Below are 25,980 nucleotides of genomic sequence, written 5' to 3'. Positions count from 1 at the left end.
CAGGAGGCCGTAAAATGTGTGTGCGCCTGCGCGCATTTGTTCCTTAGGGCTATAACAAAAACACATGAGGAACATTTCAAGAATAAATGAGAAAGATTATAAATGTATAAATGACATTGCATGTCTAGATTTATAAACCGTTTAATAATTAATAATTTCGAATTTTGACTTATTCCAACTTTATTTGTTATTAACATCAAAGTTGTTTTGCTGTGTTTTTGTGTTGTATGTTTTTACTATTGGGTCTAGAGCCTGTAATAAAGTTTATAATAATAATAATAATTAAAACAAAACAGGAAGTGCTGTGTTCGTCTCCGCGCACGACGCCTGCAGGATTACAGCGCGTTATGCTGCGTTACTGTGCGTATACTGCGTTACTGAACCAGAGCGAATTTACATCCACGTGAATAAATTCCTCCGGAGTTTGAAGGAGGCGCGGCAACGCGCAGGTCGAAGGCGTCACGCAACAGTTTCTCTTCCTGGACTTGACGCTGTTTCACTTTTGGTTTAGACAGAAACGACAGAAGGAAACAAAACAACAACAACAACGTCTCCCGACATAAACTACCTTCCTGATCGATAAGGGTCTTCCTCGGGCCTGTCGGATGTGCGATCACAACCCGGGAGGGTTGGTTGTTACCTTTGACCTGGGATCATGTCCATGTCACGCACGACCTGAACCCTGTCCTTCCAGCGCGCAGCCACCATGGAGCCTGCATCTGCACCAGCAGACCATTTGAAAGAGGGTGAGCAACTTGATTTCAGGCTTTGTCCACGAGCGATCGCGAATGTCCAAATGGATTTGCACGTCCAGAGGCGCAACTAGAATTCTGTCAGGGTGCATTTCGTCGGGTTTGGAGAGTCTGTCCTTGTTCCCCGTGCAGCGGAGGGACTGGCTGCGGCTTTGGGTGAAGCCCTCAGCGGCGGGGATGAGCAGGAAGCAGCCGGGCTGAGCCAGAGACTGTCCCAGCTCCGTGTCCCAGTCAGCGTGAGCGTCAGCAGGCAGGCATACCCTCAGGACTCCATAAGGTGTGAGTGTGTGCGTGTGTGTGCGCGTGTGCGCGTCCACATTCTGACCACAAACCTGGCAGTTAGGCTCTTTATGTCATGAATGGGATGATGCAGGCGCTAAGGATACCGGATCGGAATGTGCAATCATTGTTTTTTTCTTTTTTTGTCCCTGCAAGTATGTTTTGGTAGTTTATGTTTAATAACTTGCATTTGGTTTGTTACTTCGCTTCAAAGGATTGTCTTACTGTAGCTTTAGACAAAGCAACAACACAAATATAAGCGCACTACAATTAAGAATTGCGTTTCATAAATCAGGGAGAAATATGGACTTCAAAGGACCAGAGTTGTGTTTTTTTCTGTTGCCATCGGTTGCGATGTGCGTCGAGACAAATCTGTAGAAACATCTGGATCTGCTGTTTTCCGTTCTCCCAGGCTGTGGGTCGGAGTGGAGGATTCCCAGTCAGACTCGTGCATCCCAGTGTTTGTTGAGGTTCCTCCCTACACGACAATTGCACAACTCAAAGACAAGGTACTGATGTTTCCACAAATACGCGTAACTTTCTATTATCTAAAAGACCTGTTGAAAGTAAGAATAAAAAAAAAAATAAGGATGATGTTGAACCTATTTATTATGCCTGTCTTTGTGACATTTCCTTTCTATTGTCATTCACTAGTATAATTATGTCATTACGTGTTTTTACTCTTGTAGTTTAGCATTTATTAACGTAATTCTTTACCGGATGAAATGCAAAATTTATGCCACAGGCAAATAACAAATATGGCCACTCTGTCAGCTGTCATGATTAGGAGTTCCTATCAGACTGAGAAATCGGATGAGTCAAAAACGTCGTTTCATGTGTGCAGATCAACGCCGACTACGGCTTTCCGCCGTTGCTGCAGCGCTGGGTGATCGGGAAGCGTCTGGCTCACGACCGGGAGACTCTGTACAGCCACGGCGTCCATCAGAGCGGAGACAAGGCGTTCTTGTTTATCCTCTCTGCCGATGCTGCTCGTTTCACGTGGCAGCAACAGCGACTGGATGAGGATCAACATCGATTAGAGGGTTGGACACACCCACACACACAGCGATTTTAACCATGACTTTATTTACCCTCATAAAATAGAACACCGCCTGACAATTAATGAAGGTGTCGTAAATTCACAATACATTTACAGAAGCTGGGATTTGTGATGCAAGTTTTAGCAGTCAGGGTACATGCGAGGTATTTAATGTCTGCGCCATGAATGAGGCCACCAGCAGCAACACTAGGTGCGTTTACATGGACACATTTAATCGTATTAAAAGCCTGATCAGAATAAAAATGCTTAATACACACCCAAATCGGATTAGTCTGACCCAATCAAGCTCAATCCGATCAAGATTCTATCCCGATTGATGATCCGATCAGGGCACATGAAATCACTTTTCCGATGTTCCGGTACAAGCCGTCCTTCCTGCTCATGTCTGACGTCAACTGTAGGCATTGCTGCTATTCCCGGAAGCTAACGTTTTAAGCAGAAAACGCAGAGCGATGTTTTGTTTACAACGAGAGTTGCTAACGGCTTCTTCTACTATTTCCGGTTTATTTGGTATAAATTGCGCATGTCAAAATATTTTTTTCCAATCGAAAGTGTGATGCATGAACACACAAGTCCTAATTGGATCAATATTTTAGGGTCCATGAACACAGTGCATCCGATCACAATTTTACTCTGAACTCGGATTAAAGACATTTTGTCCATGTAAACGTGTCTACTGACGACACAATATTCGACAAGTCGTTTTAGCTGATTTTTGGGGATTCAAAGTTGGAATGACAGGTAAGTGTGTGAATGGCAATTGATCGGTTGAGTTAGTTTTATGCAATCTATTCATAGGCATTGTGGAGAAAATTCAATCAATGCAACTTTTGCCTCGAGGGCTGGATGGAGGTGGTGGTGAAAAGTTAGCCCCGCGTACTACGACGACGCCTGATTTGCCTGAACCCCAGGTGAGAATACAAACTGCAGTTTAGTACCATGTATTTTTTATTTTTTAAATAACACTGCCATGACTACGTCTGTAAATGTAAAGCTTATCCAGCATCTGTGTTTGGGGTGTAGCTCGGCTGGGCCTGCACTTCGTGTACATTCGTGAACAAACCGACACGTCCCGGCTGTGAGATTTGCGGACAGGAAAGGCCGGAGGATTACAAAGTGCCCGACGTTCACCAGCCTGACCAGCACGAGATTGTTCGAATTCAGCAGGAAGAGCGGTCATTTCTGCAGTATGAAGAGGTACCGACAGAATTCCTGAGATGCTTTCAGTTCAATGTCAAATCCGTTTTGTTTTGCTTTGTGTCCGAGTGTCTGAGAACATTATATTGTGTAGACGCGAACAGAGGCAGAATAAAGAAAAGAAGGGATCGTTCAATCTGAGGTCAGGCTCCGCTGCTCAATGCTGCACGTCACGTCTCGCCATGAGAACAGCAAATGAGCAATTCAGAAACTCTGACTGTAAAATCAAGGACATTATTGGATTCAAAACAAAAATCAATATAAAGCAAGCTACTACCGGACTTTCGGCTTGTTCCGTGAGGGGTCGCCACAGCAAATCAACCTTCTCCACTTCACCCTGTCCTTTGCATCGTCCTCCCCAACACCAGCCAATCTCATGTCCTCCCTCACTACATCCATGTATCTTCTCCTGGGTCGACCTCTAGCCCAGTTCCCTGGCAGTTCCATCCTCAGCATCCTTCTACTGATATAGTCCCTGTCTCTCCACTGGACATGTCCAAACCATCAAAGTCTGGCCTTGCTGACCTCATCTCCAAAATGTCTAACCTTCACCGTCCCTCTTATTGTCTCATTTCTAATCCTACCCAACCGGGTCACTCCCAAGGAGAACCTCAGCATCTTCATCTCCTCCACTTCCACGTTACGACCGGCCGAGGGGAACCGAAACGTAACATGAAGGAGATTATGATGACGTTTGAAAACCACAAGCCATTTTATTTTAGACACAAAAAACAGCTTGCAAAACGACAACAAAAAATCACACACTCCAAACGGGAGGTGGAATACACAAAACTAATAGAAAGCGTCACCTTAGGGTGGACCGAGGCCAAAAAGACAAACAGAAATACTCACTCGACCAGTCGGACTAAGCCCTGGGGGAAAGCTAACAAAACAACTGCCTGCCACACCCCTACTGCTTCCTACCACACGTAAACCATGCATGCATGTATCGAGTGCTGAACTAGATACATACACACACAAGCCCATCAACCAAAATCCAGTGCCACACTCAATAATTATCACACACTCAGGCTGTCTCTAAAGTCACAAGCAAATTCTCAAACGTGCAGAAACGCAAAAAAAAGGCCGCCTGGGGAGGCTGTCTTAAGCTGTCTGGCTCATCAGCTGATCCAACCAGCTGCAGGAGGACCAGCTAACCGTCAGGAGGTGGGGACTGTCACCTGGTCGGAGATGGCGCTACAGACAGAGCGCTCACTCACTGAAAAACAGCAACAAAAGGAAAAAACACAACAACACAGTACAACATTATTCATATGCATGTTCCTAAACAAATGCTAATGGGTTCTCTCAGCCAATGATCATGGCTGGCCAAAATTTAAAATAAGTTTATTTAATCATTATTTATTTATATTTTTTATTCTTCACTCCAAAATGGTTTCACTTCCCTTTCTCAAGAAGCACCTTTTCTGTAATTGGGTCACGCATCAGCTTCTGTTAAGGCAATGTGAAATTAATATCTGTACTGTGATTGCCCTCATCTTTTCTGGGTGACGGAAGACTCAGCAGGAGGAACGAGAGAGGAACTACATGATTTTATTGGCAGTGGAGGACCGAGACCTTATTTTCACCACCACAGAAACAGACTGCCCGATCTGCCTTAGCACCGTGGAGCCAGGAGAGGCCGTCGTGCTCAGGGAGTGTCTGCACAGCTTCTGCAGGTCTGAAAGGATTTACTTACATAGCTTGTATCATCAACTATTCAACAGATCAAAGTGCTTTGACTAAAGTCCAGATTGACTGCATACATGTCACCTTCCCCTCTGTGTAACTTCCTGATCAGGGAGTGTCTACACGGGACAATCGTCAACAGTCAAGATGCTGAAGTGTCCTGTCCTGACTCATGTGAGTCCATCATACTGGACAGAGAGATCAAAGCGGTGAGTGTGGGACTGGACAACAAGTCTTCAACAACAACAACAACAACAACAACAACAACAACGAATAATACAGAAAGATAGTTATGATTTAAAGTTGGCACATTAGCTTTTGATATTATAGCCGTATTGTAATGTTAAATTGTATTTGTTGTGTATGCATGCCATTGATCTGCACTGCTTTTCCTTCCTAAAGCTGACCTGTAAAGTAAAGTCAATTGTACGTTGGGAGTGTGGAGGGGGGGGTGGGGGTAGAAGTTATAATTAACATGTGAAATTAAATGTGTGTGAGGATCTCAGTTGGTACTCTATCAGTGGTGATGTGGCTGTTTAATCGGACCATCATGGTGAAGCGGGAGCTGAAAATGGAGTTATCTGAAACACCCTTGCTGGGCATGCTGTGTCTGTGAGCTGCTGCTGATAAGCAGAAGAATGTGGACGGAAACAAAATTGCATTTTTCTCCAAATTCCTCTGGGAGAAAAATCTGCCTCCCAACATGCAGCAAAGTGATACATTTAGTTGTTTCTTGACTTATACGCCATTTCTCCTCCCTTTTCTGTCTCACCGTTACCGCTCTGGACTCAGCTCCTCACAGAAGAGGAGCACCAGCGCTTTCTGGAGCTGCGTCTGAATATGGCAGAGAGCTGTTCGGAGCACAGCTTCCACTGTCAGACGCCCAACTGTCGAGGGTGGTGCATCTACGAGGACGAAGTCAACGAGTTCTACTGTCAGATCTGTAATGAGAGCAACTGCATTCTCTGCAGGGTAGTTTAATGTTATTCACTTTTTATCGAAAAAAAACAAAAACACATCTTCCCCGCTAGTTCATAATAGTTTAAGCATGAATTACTTTATGTTTTTGTGCGTTTGCAGGCCATTCATAGTGACATGAATTGTAAGGACTACCAGGATGACCTGCGCATCCGAGCAGAGAACGACCAGGCGGCTAAACAAACCAAACAGATGCTCGAGGTATAGTTGTATCATAACTTCACAGACAAGGTGACTCTTTCTTGTAGTTTATGAATTTGTTTCGAATGAACAACGAACACGTCACTTTTTTTTCAAAAAAGCACCACGACTGTTATGGCACGCGAAACACAGAGTTTTAAAGGACTAAGCAAGTCAAATAGTATTAATTTTTGCATTTCTCCCTCTGCCTTATTTGTGTACCTGCAGAGCCTGCTTATAAATGGAGAGGCCATGAAATGCCCGCGGTGCGACATCACTGTGCAGAAAAAAGATGGCTGTGACTGGATCTGCTGTTTAATGTGCAAGACAGAAATCTGCTGGGTCACCAAACAAGCTCGCTGGGGCCCGAAAGTAAAAAAAACAACAACATTTACTCTAAGCGCTTGTTCTCTTTTCAAACGCTAACCAATGTGTTTGAGCTGTGTAACGACTTTTTGCTTTGTTCCACTCTACAGGGCAGAGGTGACACATCTGGGGGCTGCAGATGCAGAGTCAATAATCAGCCTTGTCATCCCAATTGCCAGAATTGCCACTGAGACAAGCACACTAAAGAGCATGCATGGGACTGGAACACAAACCTCAGCGGATCTCAGCAGCTTTACCAGCTACGTGCATGTGTTGTTCAAATTATTTTCTACCTAACCAAAGCCGTTTTATTTTCTTACTTATAGCCTGGTTTCCAATATGGCGCCTGTGGCACACCTTTCTCCAGTGTGGTAAACACGGACACACAGATGTCACATGAACGGCCACCTCCATCTTTCATGTGTTTCAACTGATCTTTGTAACAAAAACTCTTTTTTTTGCTTGTTAGAGTACAATTATTTTGCAGACTTTTCAGACTGTTGAAGGAATCTTATATTGAATGTGTTCATGGAAAATAAGCTGCTCTAGTGAATTCAATGGCACAGTAAACAAATGATGCTGTGCATGTGTGATTTCATCAGAATGTCTAACATTTGAAGTCCCTAAATTATTTTTTATATATACACGTTTTAATTTGGCTGCTTTCAGTGAAGCTTGTTTAGTTTCACAGACAAATTTTTGAAAGTGATTCGCTGAAATCGAAGCATTAATTTCAACACGCAGCACAACGTAAATGGATGACGCACCTGAGAAGGCTGCAGGGATGTTTTACTCTGCAAGCTGAGTGCAGCCAATGTAATAGAACAAAAACAAATACTCTAAAGGAAATGTACAATTGAGTCATTTCACATTAAATTGTTCAATCACAAACTCTCTGTGATCGATTTAAAGGTTCAAGTGGATCTGAAAAATAAATTTTGCATATCCATGCCAACACATTAGTTTCTTTATTGATACAGACGTGCAGTCGGTTTTCACTCTAGCGTATTAGCATTCACTTGTACAACTTTACATTAGTGTGGTATATTCCTGTTAACAAAATAAATAGTGAAACAAATGGATCACCCATTTAGTGCAATGGAAATAAATGAAAACCAACAAGTGCAGATACAAAGTGCATTACAATGCTGCTGAACAACTATCCTCGAGCGCCAGGTCACTTTCATTTAAAAGATGCGGTAAACCAATTTATAATAGTGGGATTTCTACACATTCAGCTCTCAATGCAACATAATCTTATTTCCATATGATCGTCAATTGAAGAAAAAGATATTAGCTGATTTCTACACTATTTGCAGATTGGCCTAAAATTTGGTCAATACTTAATTTGTGAAAAGCACAACGTCCTTAAAATAGCTCAAATTCATCAAAATGAAGTGCTCAGCAAAAATATCTGGAAGGTTTAGCACCAAACGACTGGAACCTACGCATTCCCAGATTACTTAGACAACTATGAGCGTAATCGAATGAAAACGACTGCATCATTGGAATGACCCGGAGTCCTCCTGCAATGCTAATGCTACATGCTAGGAATTCCCACTTACTCAAAAGCATGTTCAAAAAAAAAAATCAATCAAGGCTTTTACCCTTTACAAGATTTGTTTGGTTCAATCCAGATTTGATTGGGTCACACAAGCCCCCACCATAAAAGGACCAATTATTTTGGCTACAAAATATATACATGCAGCTAAATTAGGAGAAAATCAATAAATTTACTGTAACAATAAGATTATGTTTAAAAACGTGTTAGCAGACCACGACGGGTCAGAATTAAAATGTGTAGTCAAATGTGACAACTGTTACCCCAAAAGTATTCGAATTATCTTTTTAAAGATACTTATTCAGATGACTGTTGCATGGCCCCCTCTTCCACAACCATATTTAAAAAAATAAAAATACCGCAAGAACATAAGCCAAAATTTGGTCCGGGTATTAAATAACGAGTTCTTCACACAAACACATTCATACACTCTCGCTCGCTCGCAGCTGCCAGCATTTTCAAGTGTGGGGAGTTCTATAAGCTTTCAGCATAGATCTCTGAACGCAACTCCATATCAGAGCAGTATTATACCAAATATAAACAAAATGTATTTGCAACAACATGAGTAATAGTTCTCTGAAGTACAGTCTCTCTCGTTTATGACTGGACTGATTCTTCAGTTCAGAACATCAGCGGTTGTTGCCGTTGCACCAGCGTCTGCTCCTCGGGAGTCATTACCGGACAGCAAACGGGATATTCAGAAACATCCTCCCCGGCAAAAGTGAAGCGTCATCTGGATCAGTTCAGACAGTGTCATCGACCGCACGGTGTGTGTTTTAATGTGCTCAAGTGGTTCTTAAAAAAACCCAGTTAGACTCTGTAGACACAGACAGTATGAAGCAGAGGGAGAAAATAGTAGCAGGTGTTCAGGGAAAGAAGTCCAGTTTGGGGGCCCACTCCAGAGCACTGTTGACCATCGCGAGAGCCGCCGCCCCTAAAGCGACAGTCAGACCCATGACAGCCAGTCGAACAAAGCGCCGTGCCGCAGAAGGTCGGCCCACAGCTGAGTTTGCAGCCGACTCCTCCAGAGCAGCTTGTTTCTGTCTGCGCCGGCGGCGGAGGACAGCGTCGGGTCGCTGCTGAGTCGACGCGAGGTCAAAATCCGTAAAGGTGGAAGTCGCCATGCTGAGGGAGGAGCAGAAACCGAACACAGACGTGTTAATGAGAAGGAAAAAAAATGGTGAGTTCATGGGAGTTTTTCACAATAATCTGGGACGTTTCATGGTTAAGCACCTTTCAAGTGCAGCAGCCTCTCTGGCCAGTTCAGAGGGAGGGAACTGGACAAATAGGTCCCCAGCTCGGCTGATGAGCGTTTCATATGGCAGATCCTGGGGGATCTGAGAGAGCAGGTGGTGGACCATGGCCATATCACATTCACATTCCAGCACCTCCTCTTCCCTGTACAAAACAATCTGCAACACAAGCAGGAATGAGACAGACATAGAAACTTAAAGTTTACTCTGAACACTGGTACAGAACATTCGTTCGACATGTGACCGTTTGTTAAATTTAGAATAATCATACATTGCAGACGGTATGATAAAAAACGGGCACGTGGCAAATCTTTCGCGTGTTTCTGGGGGGGGGTGTGGGGAAAACATAAAGCTTAATTTGTCTTTCAGATGGCTGCATACATTGTATTTACCGCCACCGAGGCGGGGGTGATGTAATCACTGGCGTTGGTTTGTTTGTCTGTCTTTTAGCAACACACCTCATAAAGGTACTGCCGGATCTTGATGAAATTTTCTGGAACTCTTTGTTATTGATGTTACCAGGAACAGTTGATTAAATTTTGGAAGTGATCCACAAGAGATCCTGGATAATTAATATCTCGGTTGATTATTGCCTGATGTTTATGCAATTTGACACAGTCATGTAGGGTGGGGATCTCTCACCGAATTTCATCTGGATCGGATCTAGAATGAGGTCAGGAATAAATTTAATTACAACGTTGAAAGCCCCATTTCTGGATTCAAAAATACACATCAACTCTGATTCACTTTTACTTTTCAAGGTTGGTGTATAAAGACACCAAGAACAATTTAGAACCTTTTGGTGATGATCCAGATAATCTTGTGGACGGTGTAAATCCAATTAGGAGAGGAACGAGCTGCTTGAGCTGCTCTCTGAGTGCTTTTCTAGTTTATTTTGAATATCATATGAAATACGCCATAGGCGTAATGTTCAACATCTCAGTTATTGAGACCCTCTTTACTACAAGGAGGTAAAGATAATGGGAAACTCACCACAGCAGCAAAGTAGATGGGCATCAGCGGATGGCAGGCCAGGAAAAAGTCATATAACCGGACAACGTGGCGGAAATCTGACAGGACATGTCCAAACCAGGTGATCAGCCAACTGAGAGCGAAGACTGTACCCACCTCAGCCCTAACAATCAATAAATACATGACAGATTCATTTACAACATATACCCATCAGTAATGGCTGCTCATGCTCCGTTTGATGGCTGATGTCTAGCACTGAAGGCCACAAACGGTTACAAATCTGAGTTGTGTTGTGTTGAAAGAGAGAGGGGGCGAGAGTCATATTGGTGATCTTAAAGGACGGCTTCATGACCCTGTCAAGTCCGTAAAGGATCAGTGTGGCGTTATTATCCATGATGGAATCTTTTCTTCAAATAGCAACAATATTGGAATACTGTCAATATCTTTTGTGTCCACCTGCAATTAACCCCTGGTGAAGAGTGAATCCTTTATTTCCTCACATTCCTGACACGAATGTTAAATGTTGGATGACGCAACATTTCATTTCAGTAGGAAATGAAAAGTTGAAGTCAATAACAGTAGCACAATTTCAACAGTGGAAACAGTTCATATAAACCAGCATGACGCACTGTAAATTCCATTTAACCTGCATATTAAGTGGATTCCAAGACTTTTGAGTAATAAAAAATATTTCAAACAATTTTATTGGCCTTTTATCAGCAAAATCAGGAGGTTCTTACTGCTGCATGAAGTCATGCACTTCAGGGTTGACCCGATCAATAATAGGCATCAAATAGTTAAGAATGTGTTTAGTGTTGTCCATCGTGGGATCCATGAAGTCCCTGAAAGAGAAACACAAAACACAGCTTTTGTTGGAGTTGAAAGAGTTGACAGGAGGGAAGTGACTGATTTTTTTATTCTAACATGTGAACAAATAAAAGAAAAAGAACATTTAGCAGAATCTAATTCTGTCTGTAGATTTATGCATAGATGCGAAGTACCTGAGATGATGCGTGGAGAGCTTTTCCACCAGAGAAGTTGCAAGGCTCTCTTTCACAACCAACAAAAAGGTGACAACAATATCGTGGTATCCTTGGTAGTAGTGCAGCTGGGGGTTACGCTTCAGAACTCGGAGGATGATGTCAATGAGCTCTTCCTGGAGACCCTCCCTCTGCTCATCTGGCATACCTTTTACACCAAAAACAAAATACAGTTGTTCGTTTAATAATAATAATTAGACTTTATTCATTCACTCCACACTTGGTGGTGGTACAGGAGCGAGGCTGCCAAACGGCACCATCGGCCCTCCCGACCACCACTGACATTCACACAGGTAATGTGGGTTAAGTGTCTTGCACAAGGACACTACAACAGTGTACACATCTGCCGGAGCCGGGAATCGAACCGTCAACCTCTCGATCATAGGACTACCCGCTCAACCACCTGCGCCAGCTGTTAAATTAACTAAATTAAAATTAATGGACAAAAATACTGTGATCAGAAATCAGGCCCGATTCCTGATCTGACTCAGGGGGGCAAAAGAACATGATCGGGACATCCCAAAAAAAATACAATACTCTGATTTCAAGGAAGAACCATATTTGCTGTGCTGCAAACTCCAAACTAAAACTTTGCAAATATATGAAAAACACCCTCATATTTGTGATCTATAAGAGGCGATGCAGTACAAATATACAATTAACACATTTCTTCGTCAAATATTTTATACCTGACGTTCCGGGTTTGTGTTGTGCGCTTTCATTCGTCAGTGTGTAACTGTTGTGGAGGAATATGATGTAAAAACAGCAGAACTCCATGAAGCGGTCTCTGCGTCTGGTTTGTACTCGCCTGGTGGGAACCTCCGTAGGGATCGCTGGACATCCAGCAACACCTGATTGTAGTCCTTGTTGTTTTCCCGTTCTACTGTTTCTGCACAAGACATGTAACCATCAGCTTTACTATACACGACGCAAACACTGCACATGCAGTACGCAATGCAAAAGGGAGGCTGCAGCATTTAACACGCGGCATGCAGCCGTTCTGTTGCACGTGTGGACAACATGCCTCCCACCTGGCTCTTGATCCAGGAGGTGAGGGGGGACGTTGAGAAGTCGTGGCCAGACCTGACAGCGTATCTCATCAGTCAGCAGTCCACCCTCACTTATAGCCATCCTCCTCAGTGCTGCCACATCCGCTGGACTCGCACTTAGAGCCTGGGTGATGTCCACATTTTTTCTCTTCCGTCTGGCGTCCCATCCTGTTACACAGAAATCACAATGCTTAATTAGCTTAGGTTTTGCTATCTTGCACTCACATCTGACATACAGAATCCCGTAAATACCGCACGTAGGTAGCTCGAGTTCGTAAAAACGCCCGACTGTCCTGAAAGACGGCATCAGTCAAGCGACATATTACCGGTATTTACGGGCGACGAGGGAACGACATCTGTGGAATTTTCCATTTTTCTCCACTTCTCGGTTCGTCTTTGTTAGACTTGAATTGCCATCCTCTTCCTTTGTTTGGCTAACCTCGGTTTAGCCCAATCCCCGTGACAGCCATACGGAAGCTAGCTTTCTAATTAGCAAGGCCAGCAGCACACAAACACGCCCGCTAGTTAGCTAGCTCGCTGTCACGCAAACGTCAGACTGCCCTGGTTTACAAACGGGTATTTCCAGCAACATGGCGATCATTACTTTAACTTCCGATGAACTGGTATACGATTTTGAAACGCCGCTTAACCACAGAAGTTACCGGTGACACGGCTACATGTTTACAATGACGACAGCGGATATAGCTGCAGATTGATGACGTAGCCATGTACATTAAGTGTACAAACTGCAGCGACACCTGCAGGAGGTAAGGTGAAAGTCGTCAGTTTATTTAAAGAAACTACTGTACTTCTAATCTGGGACTGCAATTAACCCATCCCAGTTACTGGCAAGCAACAATCTAACATATTCACAACTGTAAAAAAAAAAAATCATTCATTGTCAGTTTCGTTATGGGCGAGATTATTATGATTTTATTAATTTTAGACAAGTAGGGTCAAAAACAAAAACTCTCTCTCTCTCGCTCTGTGACAGCGAAGCCAGCAATTGTACCAGGAAGAAAACATCTCATTGTAAATTTAATGAGGAACTAAACTTCACATTTTGTGCTTAATGAGTGATGACTAGCTTTGTATAATCTGTTTACAATCTATTATCAATTACAATTTACAATATTGATCATATTGGGTAAATATCGCAGCTACCTTTGAATGATTCTTACTTATCACAAATGTATATTAATTATCATTAATTTTAACTCATTGAGTGCCATCCATTTTCAGCTCTGCTATATGCAAACTGACTATGCAAACACCAACATGCAACATGCAAGTAGGTTGAAATGTTTTGTACTGTCTGAAGTTAGGGGTGTCTGAATATAGCGTGATGCCTGCCTGATGGAGGTGTGGCGACAGTGATGAAACGAAACCTATGATAATTAGAATTAGACGACAACCCCCATTCTAAATTCAGTTTCAGTGCGACCTGCAGGGATGATGAGCGAGCAGCGTTGGAAAGACGCAACAATCACCCCCGTCCATCTGTTCTAAAATTAGATGAAGTTGGGAAAAACAATTTCGAGTGGATTTCAGTCAAGGTAAATATCTTTCCCTCGTTCTTTACTCAGATAATAATAATAAAAAAATATCAGAATAAAAAATAAAATTGTGGTGGAGCTAAACTGAACAAATAAACGGTTACGCACTTTTAGACGCTTGTTTAGTAACTCGTACAATTCTAATATCGATATATCCTAAAGGATTCAGAACACAGAGCTCTGATGCGGCATTTGTTCACGAGAAATGAAACCGATCCATGCAAGCGCCTCTTGCATTGTGCAGAGGGTGCCCTCTTCAGGTGGATTCTGTCATTGCAGTTGCAAAAAAAAAAGGATACTATATTTATACTGGTATATTTCCACAGGAAATGAATATAGAACTCAGCGTAACACATCACACTTGGAGAATTAAAAAAAACCTCTGCTTTTTTTTGCCATTTTAAATTATCATTTATACCGGTATCAGTCGTTTTATTATCATTGGAAGAATTTATACCGGTATATAAATATTATCGCCAAACCCTAATAAATCATTGAATTAAAGTTATTTGCCCCGTCGGGCTGCCTGCATAAGGTTAGTGCCTGGCCGAAATGAGCGTCTACATGCCCCGGGCAGTCGGGCAGCCGTTAATGTGGACCCCTGAGAAGATGTGTCAGTTATCAGAGTGAGTATAGTTACAGACAAGTTGTTTTGAGAAGCACAAGAAACCAAAATCACAGTTGGTGGCCTCGAATGAACCTTTCGCTTTTGCTTCTTCCTGGTAATTTGAACTCCTTGCACTCGAATTCGTTCTTCAACTTACTGTGACGTGTTGTGTGTCAATCAGGTATACGGCGCGTTTGCTGCCAGCACGGAGCAGATGCTGAAGCTGCGTCTCGCGCGGCTCCAGTCCTCCATCGACAGCCTGAAAACATCAGGAGAGGAAATCAATCCTCAAATGGAGAGATTGAGCAGGAGAGGCCTCCTGCACACTGGAGGTGAATGCTCCATAACAGTTTCCCTAACATTTTCATGCTCCCCATTTTGTGATGTTTTAAACAGTGTCACACAATTTTAAATGTGAAATCCCCCCCCCCCCCACCAGGTGAAGTAAAGCAGATGGGTTTCAGGACCATACCCAGCTGCCCAACGGCTGAAGAGCTCCGTCAGGAGGGGAAGCCCTTCATCAGACCCATCGTGACGTATGAGCGCTACAGAAACACCCATCACTATCTTGACATTCACTTCCGCCTGCTGAGAGAGGACTTTGTGCAGCCACTTCGCGACGGATTCCAGCAGTTACTGTTGGACGGGACGTCCATGGAAAAGAGAGACAGTTCGCTGAAGACGAAGCAGTTTGATGGCATCCGACTATACTTCAGCACAAGGCCGTTGATGCCCATATGTACACACGCGGGAATTTCCTACGTAGTCCAGTTTGACATCCAGCCTCTCCAGGTCAGCTTTGTGATGGTCTCATGTGCTTGTTACATTTGTTTGTTTTTGGAAAGGCACATGTATATTAACAAAATTGCATTTCTTCATACTCCCTACAGTTCGTGCAATGGCAGCTCTCCAGGAGACTGGTCTACGGTTCCCTGGTCCTCCTGTCCTGCGATAACTTCAAGACCGTTTTGTTTGCCACAGTGTCGGATGGGGATCCAAGAAGCCTACAGAAGGGGAAGGTCCAGATCACCTTCACTGAAGAAAGCACATTGAAGTTTGCTGAACTTGAGGTTGGGCAGTAAATGATAACTTTTATAGTTCTTTATAATATACCACACCACCGTGCAGTAGCCTCCAAAGAGGGCAAAGGGGAAAACAACCATTTGTCAATACTGTCATGTTCCTACATACAGGATTATTGCATTATATGTGAATTTACCATTTTGTATGCAACATATATATTTGTAGTACAATGAACTAAAGTTGAATTATATCACAGATGGACCAAGAGTTCCTGATGGTTGAGAGCGTTGCCTACTTTGAGGGCTATCGGTACGTTCTCGATGGCCTGAAGGAGCTGGATGAGGACAACCTGCCCTTTCAGAGGTCAGAGGTTGATTGTCTTTTACATTTCACCAATCAAGGACATTGCTTGATGGCATTGTCATAAACAAGTTTGCGTTTTAAAATGTTTTATTGGGCATTGGGGTGACCTCTCCTTCCTCTTCAGTTGGACGTTTCCCCTTAGCAAAGAAGCTCTCCAAAGATGTTTGTTTGTTTAAAAAAAAAAAAAATCACTAGTTTACGGCTGTTTTTTTTAAGTAGCGTATCACATGACCAAGAAAATTCACAGGCGAATGTTACGTTGGTGAAAATCCGTTCGTTTTTCAAAATAAAATACCTTTTAGACGCTAATAATCGATAGAACGGAAATTGTATAAATTAGTTCTTCTTTCTGTGCGGCCCGGTAACAAATGCCTCACGGACCGGTACCGGGCCGCGACCCAGTGGTTGGGAACCACTGATATCGGGTAAAGATAAAAACAATCAAATCAATTGTTCGTTTTTATTTGTGACCTATTCCGAAAACCTTTCATTGGGAGAAGGAACATTGTAAATATTCAGCATGAATTACTTTCTTTCTTTTACATCGACACTAGATACTGAGTGATGTGGCCCAATCCTTGATTCTTCTAGGTACATCGTGGAGTGCAACGCAGATGTGCAACCACCTGCTTATCTTCGAGGAGGAGATAGATGTGACCTGCGCTCCATTGCAGATCCTAAATATCGGAACGATTTACTGCGCTTTCACATCTTGAAGGAAACGACTTGGCCAGAAAGGAAAACGCTGGGGCTGGATAGGTTTCAGATGAAAGCGTTACAGCTGGCCCTCACTAAAGAATTGGCCATCATACAGGGGCCTCCTGGCACTGGTAAGGCATGATAAGGGAGAACTGCATTCAATAGTTAATACAAATACAAAATCTACTTTGGATTGGTATAAATACAAAATAATTACAAAGAAATAAAGCTGCTGAATGCAGTTAAGTGTGTTTTTTTCTGTCTTTACTTCCCTTTTTAAATCGATATGCTTTGATATATTTTTGTTGTGTTGTGTTGGCGATCAACTTCAGATTAAAGAGTTGTCTCAGCACAAAAAAGCTGTATCTCCGATTCAAAAAAAGTTCTGTCAGGATGCAAATCACCTCAGACAGCCGTTCATGATCCGAACCAATAAAGCAGGAATTCAACCCGCAGTTTAATGTGCACTTTGACGACACCCTATGTATTAAATGTTTTGGCTGTGGAGAGTCGGTTGGATGGAGACCACGTCGAGTGTTGCAGACGGCAACAACAGTGAGGATTACGTGTCTGACTGCAGTGAACTGTCTGGCCTGAATCGAGAACATTTTTCTGACAAACAAATTTTTAGAATTAACTCAAACATCTCATGAAAAATAAATCTACATTAGATCTACATCAGAACTCGCTGATCAGGAAATGCTCCGCCTTAAAAGGCAGTTACCGGTAACCAAAATAAGAAAATAATTGCATTTTTAATGACGATGAAGCTGACAGGTTTATTTTCATTTATGACTTTTGAATTTGAAGCACTTTAGCTTCAAGATTCAAGCACTTTCCTGTTGAGATATGTAAAACTGTACATTTGTGAATGTGATTAAAGTGTGCTTGTAAAGATCTAAAATCAGATTTTTCTTCATCTTCTCTTCTACCGCCTCCTCTAGGAAAAACCTACATTGGCCTAAAGATTGCTCAGGCTCTGTTGACTAACTTTGGCACGGATCCAATTCTGGTGGTGTGTCACACTAACCATGCCCTCGATCAGTTCCTGGAGGGTAAGTAGGGATAGTGTCTTAATGTATTTATTACATGTATATTAATGTAAGATTTCCTTCTTAAGTTGGTTGAGTGGTTTGAAAGCTTTGTCAATAAAGGGGCTACATATATATATTTTGTTTTTTGCAGAATGTCTTGTATTAAATAACATTTATTCCACTTTTAATAGTTTTTTCATTTATCATTGTCAAAATTGTTTAAGCGTTAAATTAATCTACGTCTATTTTCTTTCACCTTTTTAAAAAGTTATTGTGAATGAAGTTCAGAATCATTTTGCAGCACGTCAAGCGTGTCGTAAAATCATCTTTTTTTTTCAGTCTTAGGTTACAGCCCAACAGTTAGCCTTCGCGAGACATCTACTACTCACCCTTTCTATTTTCCCAGCACGTTACCATAGTAACAGAGGTAGACTTTACTGAAATTGCTTTCTGGACTAAGTGAAAATGGATTAAACTAACCGGATGAAGCCAGATGATAATTTGATAAACTAGGGGACTATGTGTCATCAGGACTGTTAAAATATTCCTTAGCACAGTGGCATAGACACTTTTATAAGATTTTTGTTTCCAATTTCATGGATGATGCAAGCAATGTTCAGATAAAAACACACACGATATTAAAGAATGGCATCCCCATAATATCTGCTCTCCAACAATGAGCTGGATTCAATTATTTTGGCGCTGGTTGTCCCGACTGTTTAGAAAAGACTTTGTAGGTAAGATGAAGCTTCTGCTGCTAAAACTATTGATTAAATTCGGAAACCAAATTTGAAAACTCTTCCAAAAGCACGGAACTACATCCTGAGGAAAACCACCACTGGTGAAATACATTTGATTTATTGATTGAGTTTTTCATCAAAATAATTATGATACCCATGTGATGCCAAATTCGTTGGGGTCATGTCCGATTCCCTAACAATCACGGTGCTCCTGCTTCTAGATGAGCTACATCTGTGAGGGGGGTCATACGGCGAGTGCTGCAAAGTCTGTCTTTGTAAATTCCTGCCTTGAATGTAGACAAATATGCATATTCTGTGGTTGAGATTTGCATTCTTTTTTTTCATCTCAGGTATTTTAAAATTTCTGAAAAAGGGCATTGTGAGAGTCGGAGGCCGCAGCGACAGTAAGATTCTGATGCCTTTCAACCTAAGGGAGCTGCTACAATCACTTCCCTTCAAACGTTGCCAGCGTGAAATCAAGGAGGTGATACCATGTTGCATAACACAGTTAGACTCTCTTGTCTGTTCAGAGGAAAGAGTGCATGTTGCTGCAACACTTAAGACTTATTAATATCCTTGAAAGAATTGTCACATCAATACATTCATTACTACTCAAGTTTTCAGTTTATTAATAATTTTAAGTATGTTTTGTATAGCTTCTTAACTTAATGTCTGTGTTTGCGATCTGTTTGATAGATTTATAAGGAGCGGAATTTTGCGGAGATGGAGATAAATAAGGATATTTCATTGCTGCAGAAGTCTCTGAATGAAATCCTACCTCAATCCTTGTTACAAGGGTCAATTTCATTCAGACACAAGTGCAAACTTGGGCAATCACTTGTGAGTCATATTGAAAAGAATATGAATATTTGATAAATTATAGGCAAACTGAAAGCAGAAGTGAAAATTAATTAGTTTGCGTTTGTGTAATGATTTATAGAGACATAAGCCGCATTCCGATCCGATAACCGAGTGGTTGTGTTTGGATTCCATCATTCTCCAGCAGAGGGAGACAGAGGAGGAAAAAGAAAATGAGGGTATGGCTTTCGTTTTATTCATCAGTGTGAGATCTGATTTAAATTTTATAGGCATTTTTGTTTTGTAAGCAGATTAAAAAAAACAGAACCGTTTTTTTAAATATATATTCTCATTAAAAACTGACTGTGACTTATAAATGTATAGAAATATAATCTTAGTGAAACTGCAATTCAAACAATCATAATCAAAAACATACCCTAACCTCCTTGTCGAGAGTAAATATTAATTAATATTTAATTAATAATGAATTATTATTAATATTTTATGCCAATTTTGATTAAAAACACTATTTATGCACTATAAACATCATAATTCTCAGTCGGTGTCGGTATACACGACCGCAGTAATGCAGAAGACTGCTGACTCAACAGTCACCCAGAAGACATTCACTGACACCCTCCACAATGACGTGGAGCACGAAGAAGATCATTGCGAAATGAGCTGGCTGCTCAGAGCGCTGCTTCAAAGGGTGTTCACAGGAAGCTGACTGGAAGGGCAGTTTCTAAAAGGTGCCTCAGCAACAGGGAGGCCCCCCGCAGCCTTGAGATGGCCGATGAACAAAGTGGATCCAAGAACCTCTCATTTCATTTGGGAATCAAGATCCGTCCGTCAGTCAGTGATGATTAGTGGTGTCGTGTCATCAGCTGGTGTTGGTCCAAAGCCCATCAGCCATCTTCCGGGAGCATTGAGAGCACTTTATACTTTTATCTACAGACAATCTTTACTGATTTACTTTTCCAGCAGTGCTTGGCATCTGCTGAAATGACATAGTACGGGTTTAATCATGTACGGGTCTTGATTGGCTCACCTGACCTGAACCCTATAGAGAATCTGCGTCAAGAAGAAGATGAAGATGAAGATGAGAGACACCAGACAGATCAGCTGGAGGTTATCAAAGCCTGGGCAGCACCACAGGCTGGTGCAGTAACACGTGTACAAAAACGACTGACCACATATTTGTCAGAAGTTTGCCTTTGTGTATTGGATATCTTTTTTTGAACTACCGGTAAGTAATATTCTAATATTTTGAGATACGGACATTTTGTTTTCCACAACTTGTCAACTATAAGTATGGAAACTTAAAGAAATAGACTTGGAATATTTCACATTTTTTCATGATATTCAAAACGTATTTTTCTTGTTTTTGTTTTTTTAGATGAACCTATGGCAGCAGCAGGAGCAAGGGAGTTGGCGCAAGAGGGTCTCATTGATATTGCAGAGGAAGAAGATCTGATCCAGGAAGAGTGGATGATGGAATACGACGTTGATCACAAATTTGGGAGAGGTGGCGGGAAAAAAGGCGACAAGAAAAGTGCTGAGAGAGAAATAGAAAAAGGGTTGGGAGCTTTGCACTTGGATAAAACTAAAATGAAGGTAAAAAACAAAATTATGTGAACATTTTCGTCACATTTTTGCAGAATGTAATCGATGAGAGGAGCCGATTTTAAATGCCACCGTCGTAGTCACCAAGGCGCTGCTGAATATACGCGCGTCTTTACTGCGTTGTGCTGAAAGGTGCCCTGTGAGATTTACATTACACCACGCACAACACAACATTTACATGTTGTGTTGTGCGTGGTCTAACAAACGTGTTGCATTTGCATTCTTTTACACTAACATTAGCAAAACAGATTTTTAGAAGAATTTGTAACATGCATTATTCATTCATATTTGGTTGCCTGCAGCCTTTGTCTTTGTATGTTACTCCCACCAAACTGTTGACTCTAGGAATATATTGCATATGGAATAGCTAGGTGCAGGACTAGGCTTCCATCCAACACACATGCAGGCTTGTAAAGGTGACTCTGGAATGTTTGCTGCTGCTGACTTGACTGCAGAAGAGAGTAGCTGCAATCAGCTTAAAGTCTCTCAGCAGCTCCAGTGGTAAACCAGAGTCATTGAAAGGAATTCCCAAATTGCATTAAAACCATTTTAAGCCACTCAAACAATATACTCTATTTCTCTGTCACTGATCCATATCGTCACCATGTCGTTGAACAACTTGGCTAAATACGCCAGATCTGATTCCCATCATTCAGAAATTGCAATTTTGATGCGACGACGCTCCGTTCTAAGAGAAATGCAAGACGGCGCGACAGTATTACAGATATGAGTTCCGCACGTTAAAGTTGTACCCTGTTCTGATCTGCACGCCAGGAACAGAGGATGAGGATGAAGAAAATCATGAATGAAGTGTGGAAAACATCAGCCATGACTGAGGAAGAGGAAGGGGCTGTCTTGGATATTTGGACCCTTAGTCTGTCAGACAGATTGAGACTCTATCGGTGGGCCTCATATGTGTTTCACATTTCCTTACATGCGTCCATTGTCACTATCTCCCTCTTTTCCAATTCTCATTCTCCGTCACCAAACGCAGGCGACGAACTTCCTTGCATAGCTTTTGCTTTCTTTTTCCTTTTGCAATCCTGTCTGTCCACCCCTCAAGCAGAGGGAAGTTAAGTAATCACCAGTGAAAACACTACAGTATCGACTCCTACTTAGTTCTGTCATGATCATTTATTCTCACAAATAAGGCAATTTGTCTCTGAGACAGAGCCGATATGATATTTACAGTTTGTCTTTCCTTTTAACTGTTGAATCACATCAACGTCTCACAGCAGCATTTCGTCCTCCCAGGGTTTTTCTGTTGGTAACGGACTTTGTCTCGGCAGGTTATGGCTAAAACGCTACTGGAAAGTTCTGTTTACCAAATCCCAAGTGTATCAACACGCATATGAGAACGCAGTGGGCCGATTGGCTGAAGTGAGACACCAAGAAAGAGTCTGTCTCCTCAAAAGAGCGAAGGTAAGGCGTAATTGCAATAATAAATAGCAAAACTGCCATTATGTTTCAGCTTCCACCCCATTGAAGCTGCTGTTAAGCACAATAAATGAAGATTGAATGATTAAGAATGTAATAATTAACAAATCAATTGTGAATATTGAAATTGTCAAATAGTTACGCATTAAAGATGATGATGTTGGAAAGATTTAACAGATTATTTGCTGGGTTAAAGAAAGTTATTGCAGACTCGGACTAAAAAAAGAGTCACATTATGTGAGGAGGGCTTCAACAAACGTTTCCCACCTGAGTGTAAATAAATCTACATCTCCATCAGGTTATTGGCATGACAACAACAGGGGCAGCCAAGTACCGCAAAATTCTGCGGGAAGTGCATCCATTTTTGGTGATCGTAGAAGAGGCTGCAGAGGTTCTCGAGGCTCACATCATCACGTCATTGAGTCAAACGTGCCAACACCTCATCCTCATTGGAGACCACCAGCAGGTAAGAAGACACACGGGGCAGCGATTCCTTAAAATCAGGCAGGCAATCTGCAGAACGGCATCATCACAGATAGCAAAACATTTAAATGCTATCACACATCTCAGTACTCATTATTCTGTTGTGCTCTTCTTGCTGTGTAACTTCTGTCTGCCATTCTCACACTTTTTTCATTGTACTGCTTTCATGCATGAGCTTATGCATACTTTCCACTATGCAAATACATCAGACTACCTTACGACTGAACTAAGAAGAAGAAGAAGAAAGCATTGTTGTCATTGTAATGTTACAACTGTTCCACCCTCGTACAACGGGCCCCTTGAAAACACCGCACACATGCATATGTATGCATAGGGGCCCTGGCATGCGGAGAGGGAATAGGGTCGGGGGTGCCTTGCTCAAGGGCACCTCAGCAGTGCTCTGGAGGTAGACTGGCCCCTCTCCAGCAACCAGTCCACACTCCTAACTTAGTCTTGCCACGGTTCACCACTCTTCCCAAAGATATCTTCACTGTTCCATACAAGGTGATGCAAAACAATGTTCAACTCTGCTGCATGTTGAAGTGCTGAACTATTGAAATGTCCGTGATTCATCAGCTGTGGAAAATGTAGTTATTTTTGGGCGTGGTTAAATCCTGCACAAAGGCCAACAAAATGAGTTATTCTGATGGCACAAATGAAGCTGAATCTTTTTTTAAGGCCATGTGATGCTTTATTTCTGTGTGAAACACAAGCCCAGGGTCTGTGCACGGCTGCACGCAATGGAGGTGGACGGATCACACTTTAGGAGTAAAATAAGCTCTGGCATTGTTGTTCTGTTCATTAATCACAGGTTTTGGTGTCGAATCGAGCAAAACACAATGCTTTCACATCTCGATTTGCCTTGCCTCCCCCGCACGCCTCCCACACGCATGCACAATCACACACTGTCCTCTGGCTTAAGTACGTCTTCACACACATACAGGCAAAAAAAATACAAACAAATATGCAACAGCACGGCAGAATAAAGTTTTATTGCATTTGCATACATATTTGAATATTGTCCATTGTCTGAATGATTCGGTCTTTTTTTTACGCCTTCTAACTGGGACCAGAGTGCAAATTTCGTTCCTTTCATGCAAATGTTGGATTGTCAATAAGATTCCTCTATTGATTCTATATTCCACTCAAAACCCAGTTAAACATGCACCTGCTGAAGAGTACTGCTTATCCTTTCTATGCTTGACACTCAATGGTTGAAGTCCCTTTATACAGAGAATTAAAATGGAGCAATGTAATTTTTTCAGTGGTGGTAACAACTAAAAACCTGAAATTCACAGATGATATGATTAACAGGGATTTTGTTTTGTTTTTTCCATTTAGCTACGCCCCAGTACGACAGTATATGAACTCGCTAAAGACTTCAACCTGGACATGTCCATGTTTGAGAGGCTGGTGAAGATGGAGCTTCCGTTTGTCAGACTCAGCGTCCAGGTTTGTGTCTCTGTGTCAGTTCATGTGTGTTCACCTCATTGTAGGACCCATTAATATATAAAATGTTAATCTTGTTGAGCGTTTAGAATAATTTGATCGTTCGTGTGAGTCTTTGCAGGCACATGCATGCTTCTTTATCTTTACATAGCTGACGTGTGTTAAACTGTGTGTGTGCTTTCAGCATCGCATGAGACCAGAGATTGCCCGTTTGTTGACCCCACACATCTACAAAGCGCTGGAAAACCATCCCTCTGTGTTTGACTATGAAAACATCAAGGTGCGTATTGGATTCGCACACTTGCATTTCAATTTGGATTGTTGTCCAGGCCACAGTGCTGAAGTTCCTTTTACTACGTCGGGATTTGGTCTTTAGTCAGAGTTGAGTGGGATTTGTCTTTAAAATACTATTCAATATTTTTTAATGAAGTATGAAACCTGTTTTTGTAGGATACTTTTTTAAAATAGGTTATATATTTTTAGTTCTTTAGGAATTGCGTACATTTTGTTTACTTTAATGGCTTTTTTTTGGGGGGGGGTCATGAAATTCATAGTGATTACAATTAATAGGAAACTTAACCAGCGAATATCTGTTTACTCTCCTATACAGATAAAGTATTTGTGTTAAATGTAAATTTGCTCATGGTTGAGCCACCAATGTGTGATATTAAAATTACACTGAATTTAAAAGAATATAATATCTAGTCACAAAACAACCCAATTTTATTCTATCTTACAGGGCCTTGATAGCAATGTTTTCTTTGTGGAGCACAGCCACCTCGAGGAAGGCGTCAAAGATGGAACGAGCCATCAGAACCAACACGAGGCAATGTTTGTAGTTGCCCTTTGCCGCTATCTTCTCTTACAGGACTACAAGCCAGAGCAGATTACCATTCTCGCTACCTACAGGGGCCAGTTTAACTGTCTACAGAGACTCATGCGTGACAAGCAGTTCGAAGGTGTCAGAGTGCATGTCGTAGACCAGTACCAGGGAGAAGAGAATGACATCGTCTTGTTGTCTCTGGTCCGCAGCAACCCAGAAGGAAAAGTTGGGTTTTTGAGCATTCCTAATCGCGTTTGTGTAGCCTTGTCTCGTGCCAAGAAAGGTCTTTACTGCATCGGCAACAGTGCAGCGCTGGGACGGGTCAACCTGTGGCGCAACATCTTTCGCACCTTGAGGGACAAGGGTCAGGTTGGAAATGAACTGATCCTGTGCTGTCAGAATCATCCACATCGAAGAGCAAAAGCAACTTGTGCAGAAGATTTCCAACAAGCTCCCGAGGGGGGATGCACCAAACCCTGCAACTTCCGTTTTAAGTGTGGCCATGTTTGCCCAAAGTTCTGCCATCCGTATGACCCAGAACACAAGACAAACAAATGTGTCAAGAAATGTCAGGAGATTTTATGCGACCTTCTGCCCGAAGGAGGTACACGACGTGCTGTCAGACCGTGAGCTTGAGCAACACTGAAGAATAGAGAAAGCGGATCATGTCAGCTATGCAGGTGCCGTCTGATAGCTGATAGCTTATGGAAAGGCTGTGGAGTGAACCTTTATTTTTGTCGATTTCATTTACATGGACGTAGCGAGGGAGGACGATGCGAGTTTTCATTTACGAGACGGTTGGGGTGTGCGACCATAATCTTTTTTTGTGTTGAAAATACAGTTTAGTTGTAACAGAAATAATGTGTGTCACTTGCATATCGAGAAATATCCACTTTGCTTTTGCTGTATTAAGTTGTTTCATTCAAGGTTCAACTGCGTTTGCCCCGGACATTATGGCCAGTGTTTTAG

The 25,980-nt window shown here is 42.1% G+C and overlaps 3 protein-coding genes across 3 annotated transcripts; 2 read left to right on the top strand and 1 right to left on the bottom strand.

Moving 5' to 3' along the window:
• Positions 1-706: 706 nt before the first annotated feature.
• Positions 707-7,450, top strand: rbck1 (RanBP-type and C3HC4-type zinc finger containing 1). Its single transcript, XM_068742469.1, has 12 exons — positions 707-746; positions 885-1,029; positions 1,444-1,540; positions 1,876-2,074; positions 2,890-3,002; positions 3,115-3,288; positions 4,807-4,967; positions 5,090-5,186; positions 5,770-5,949; positions 6,058-6,156; positions 6,364-6,507; positions 6,612-7,450. The coding sequence occupies exons 1-12, from the start codon at positions 707-709 to the stop codon at positions 6,690-6,692; spliced, it is 1,530 nt and encodes a 509-aa protein (XP_068598570.1). The 3' UTR covers positions 6,693-7,450.
• A 1,478-nt stretch (positions 7,451-8,928) lies between these two features.
• Positions 8,929-13,054, bottom strand: tbc1d20 (TBC1 domain family, member 20). Its single transcript, XM_068742754.1, has 8 exons — positions 12,703-13,054; positions 12,359-12,544; positions 12,136-12,216; positions 11,289-11,475; positions 11,028-11,129; positions 10,309-10,450; positions 9,296-9,474; positions 8,929-9,187 (listed from the first exon to the last, which is right to left on the bottom strand). The coding sequence occupies exons 1-8, from the start codon at positions 12,746-12,748 to the stop codon at positions 8,929-8,931; spliced, it is 1,182 nt and encodes a 393-aa protein (XP_068598855.1). The 5' UTR covers positions 12,749-13,054.
• Positions 13,055-14,484: 1,430 nt separating this feature from the next.
• Positions 14,485-25,641, top strand: znfx1 (zinc finger, NFX1-type containing 1). The gene is given in 17 exon segments (XM_068742038.1): positions 14,485-14,508; positions 14,721-14,871; positions 14,979-15,331; positions 15,430-15,609; positions 15,819-15,925; positions 16,517-16,755; positions 17,569-17,679; positions 18,749-18,882; positions 19,095-19,238; positions 19,339-19,435; positions 20,593-20,839; positions 21,566-21,721; positions 22,109-22,241; positions 22,555-22,722; positions 24,081-24,191; positions 24,373-24,468; positions 24,928-25,641. Coding segments are annotated over 17 exon segments (3,165 nt in total).
• Positions 25,642-25,980: the final 339 nt, after the last annotated feature.

This window comes from Brachionichthys hirsutus, chromosome 8 (assembly GCF_040956055.1).
Source record: "Brachionichthys hirsutus isolate HB-005 chromosome 8, CSIRO-AGI_Bhir_v1, whole genome shotgun sequence".
Classification (NCBI taxonomy): Eukaryota; Metazoa; Chordata; class Actinopteri; order Lophiiformes; family Brachionichthyidae; genus Brachionichthys; species Brachionichthys hirsutus.
Note: the sequence above shows the minus strand (reverse complement) of the source record. Positions and strands in the feature narration are given on the sequence as shown.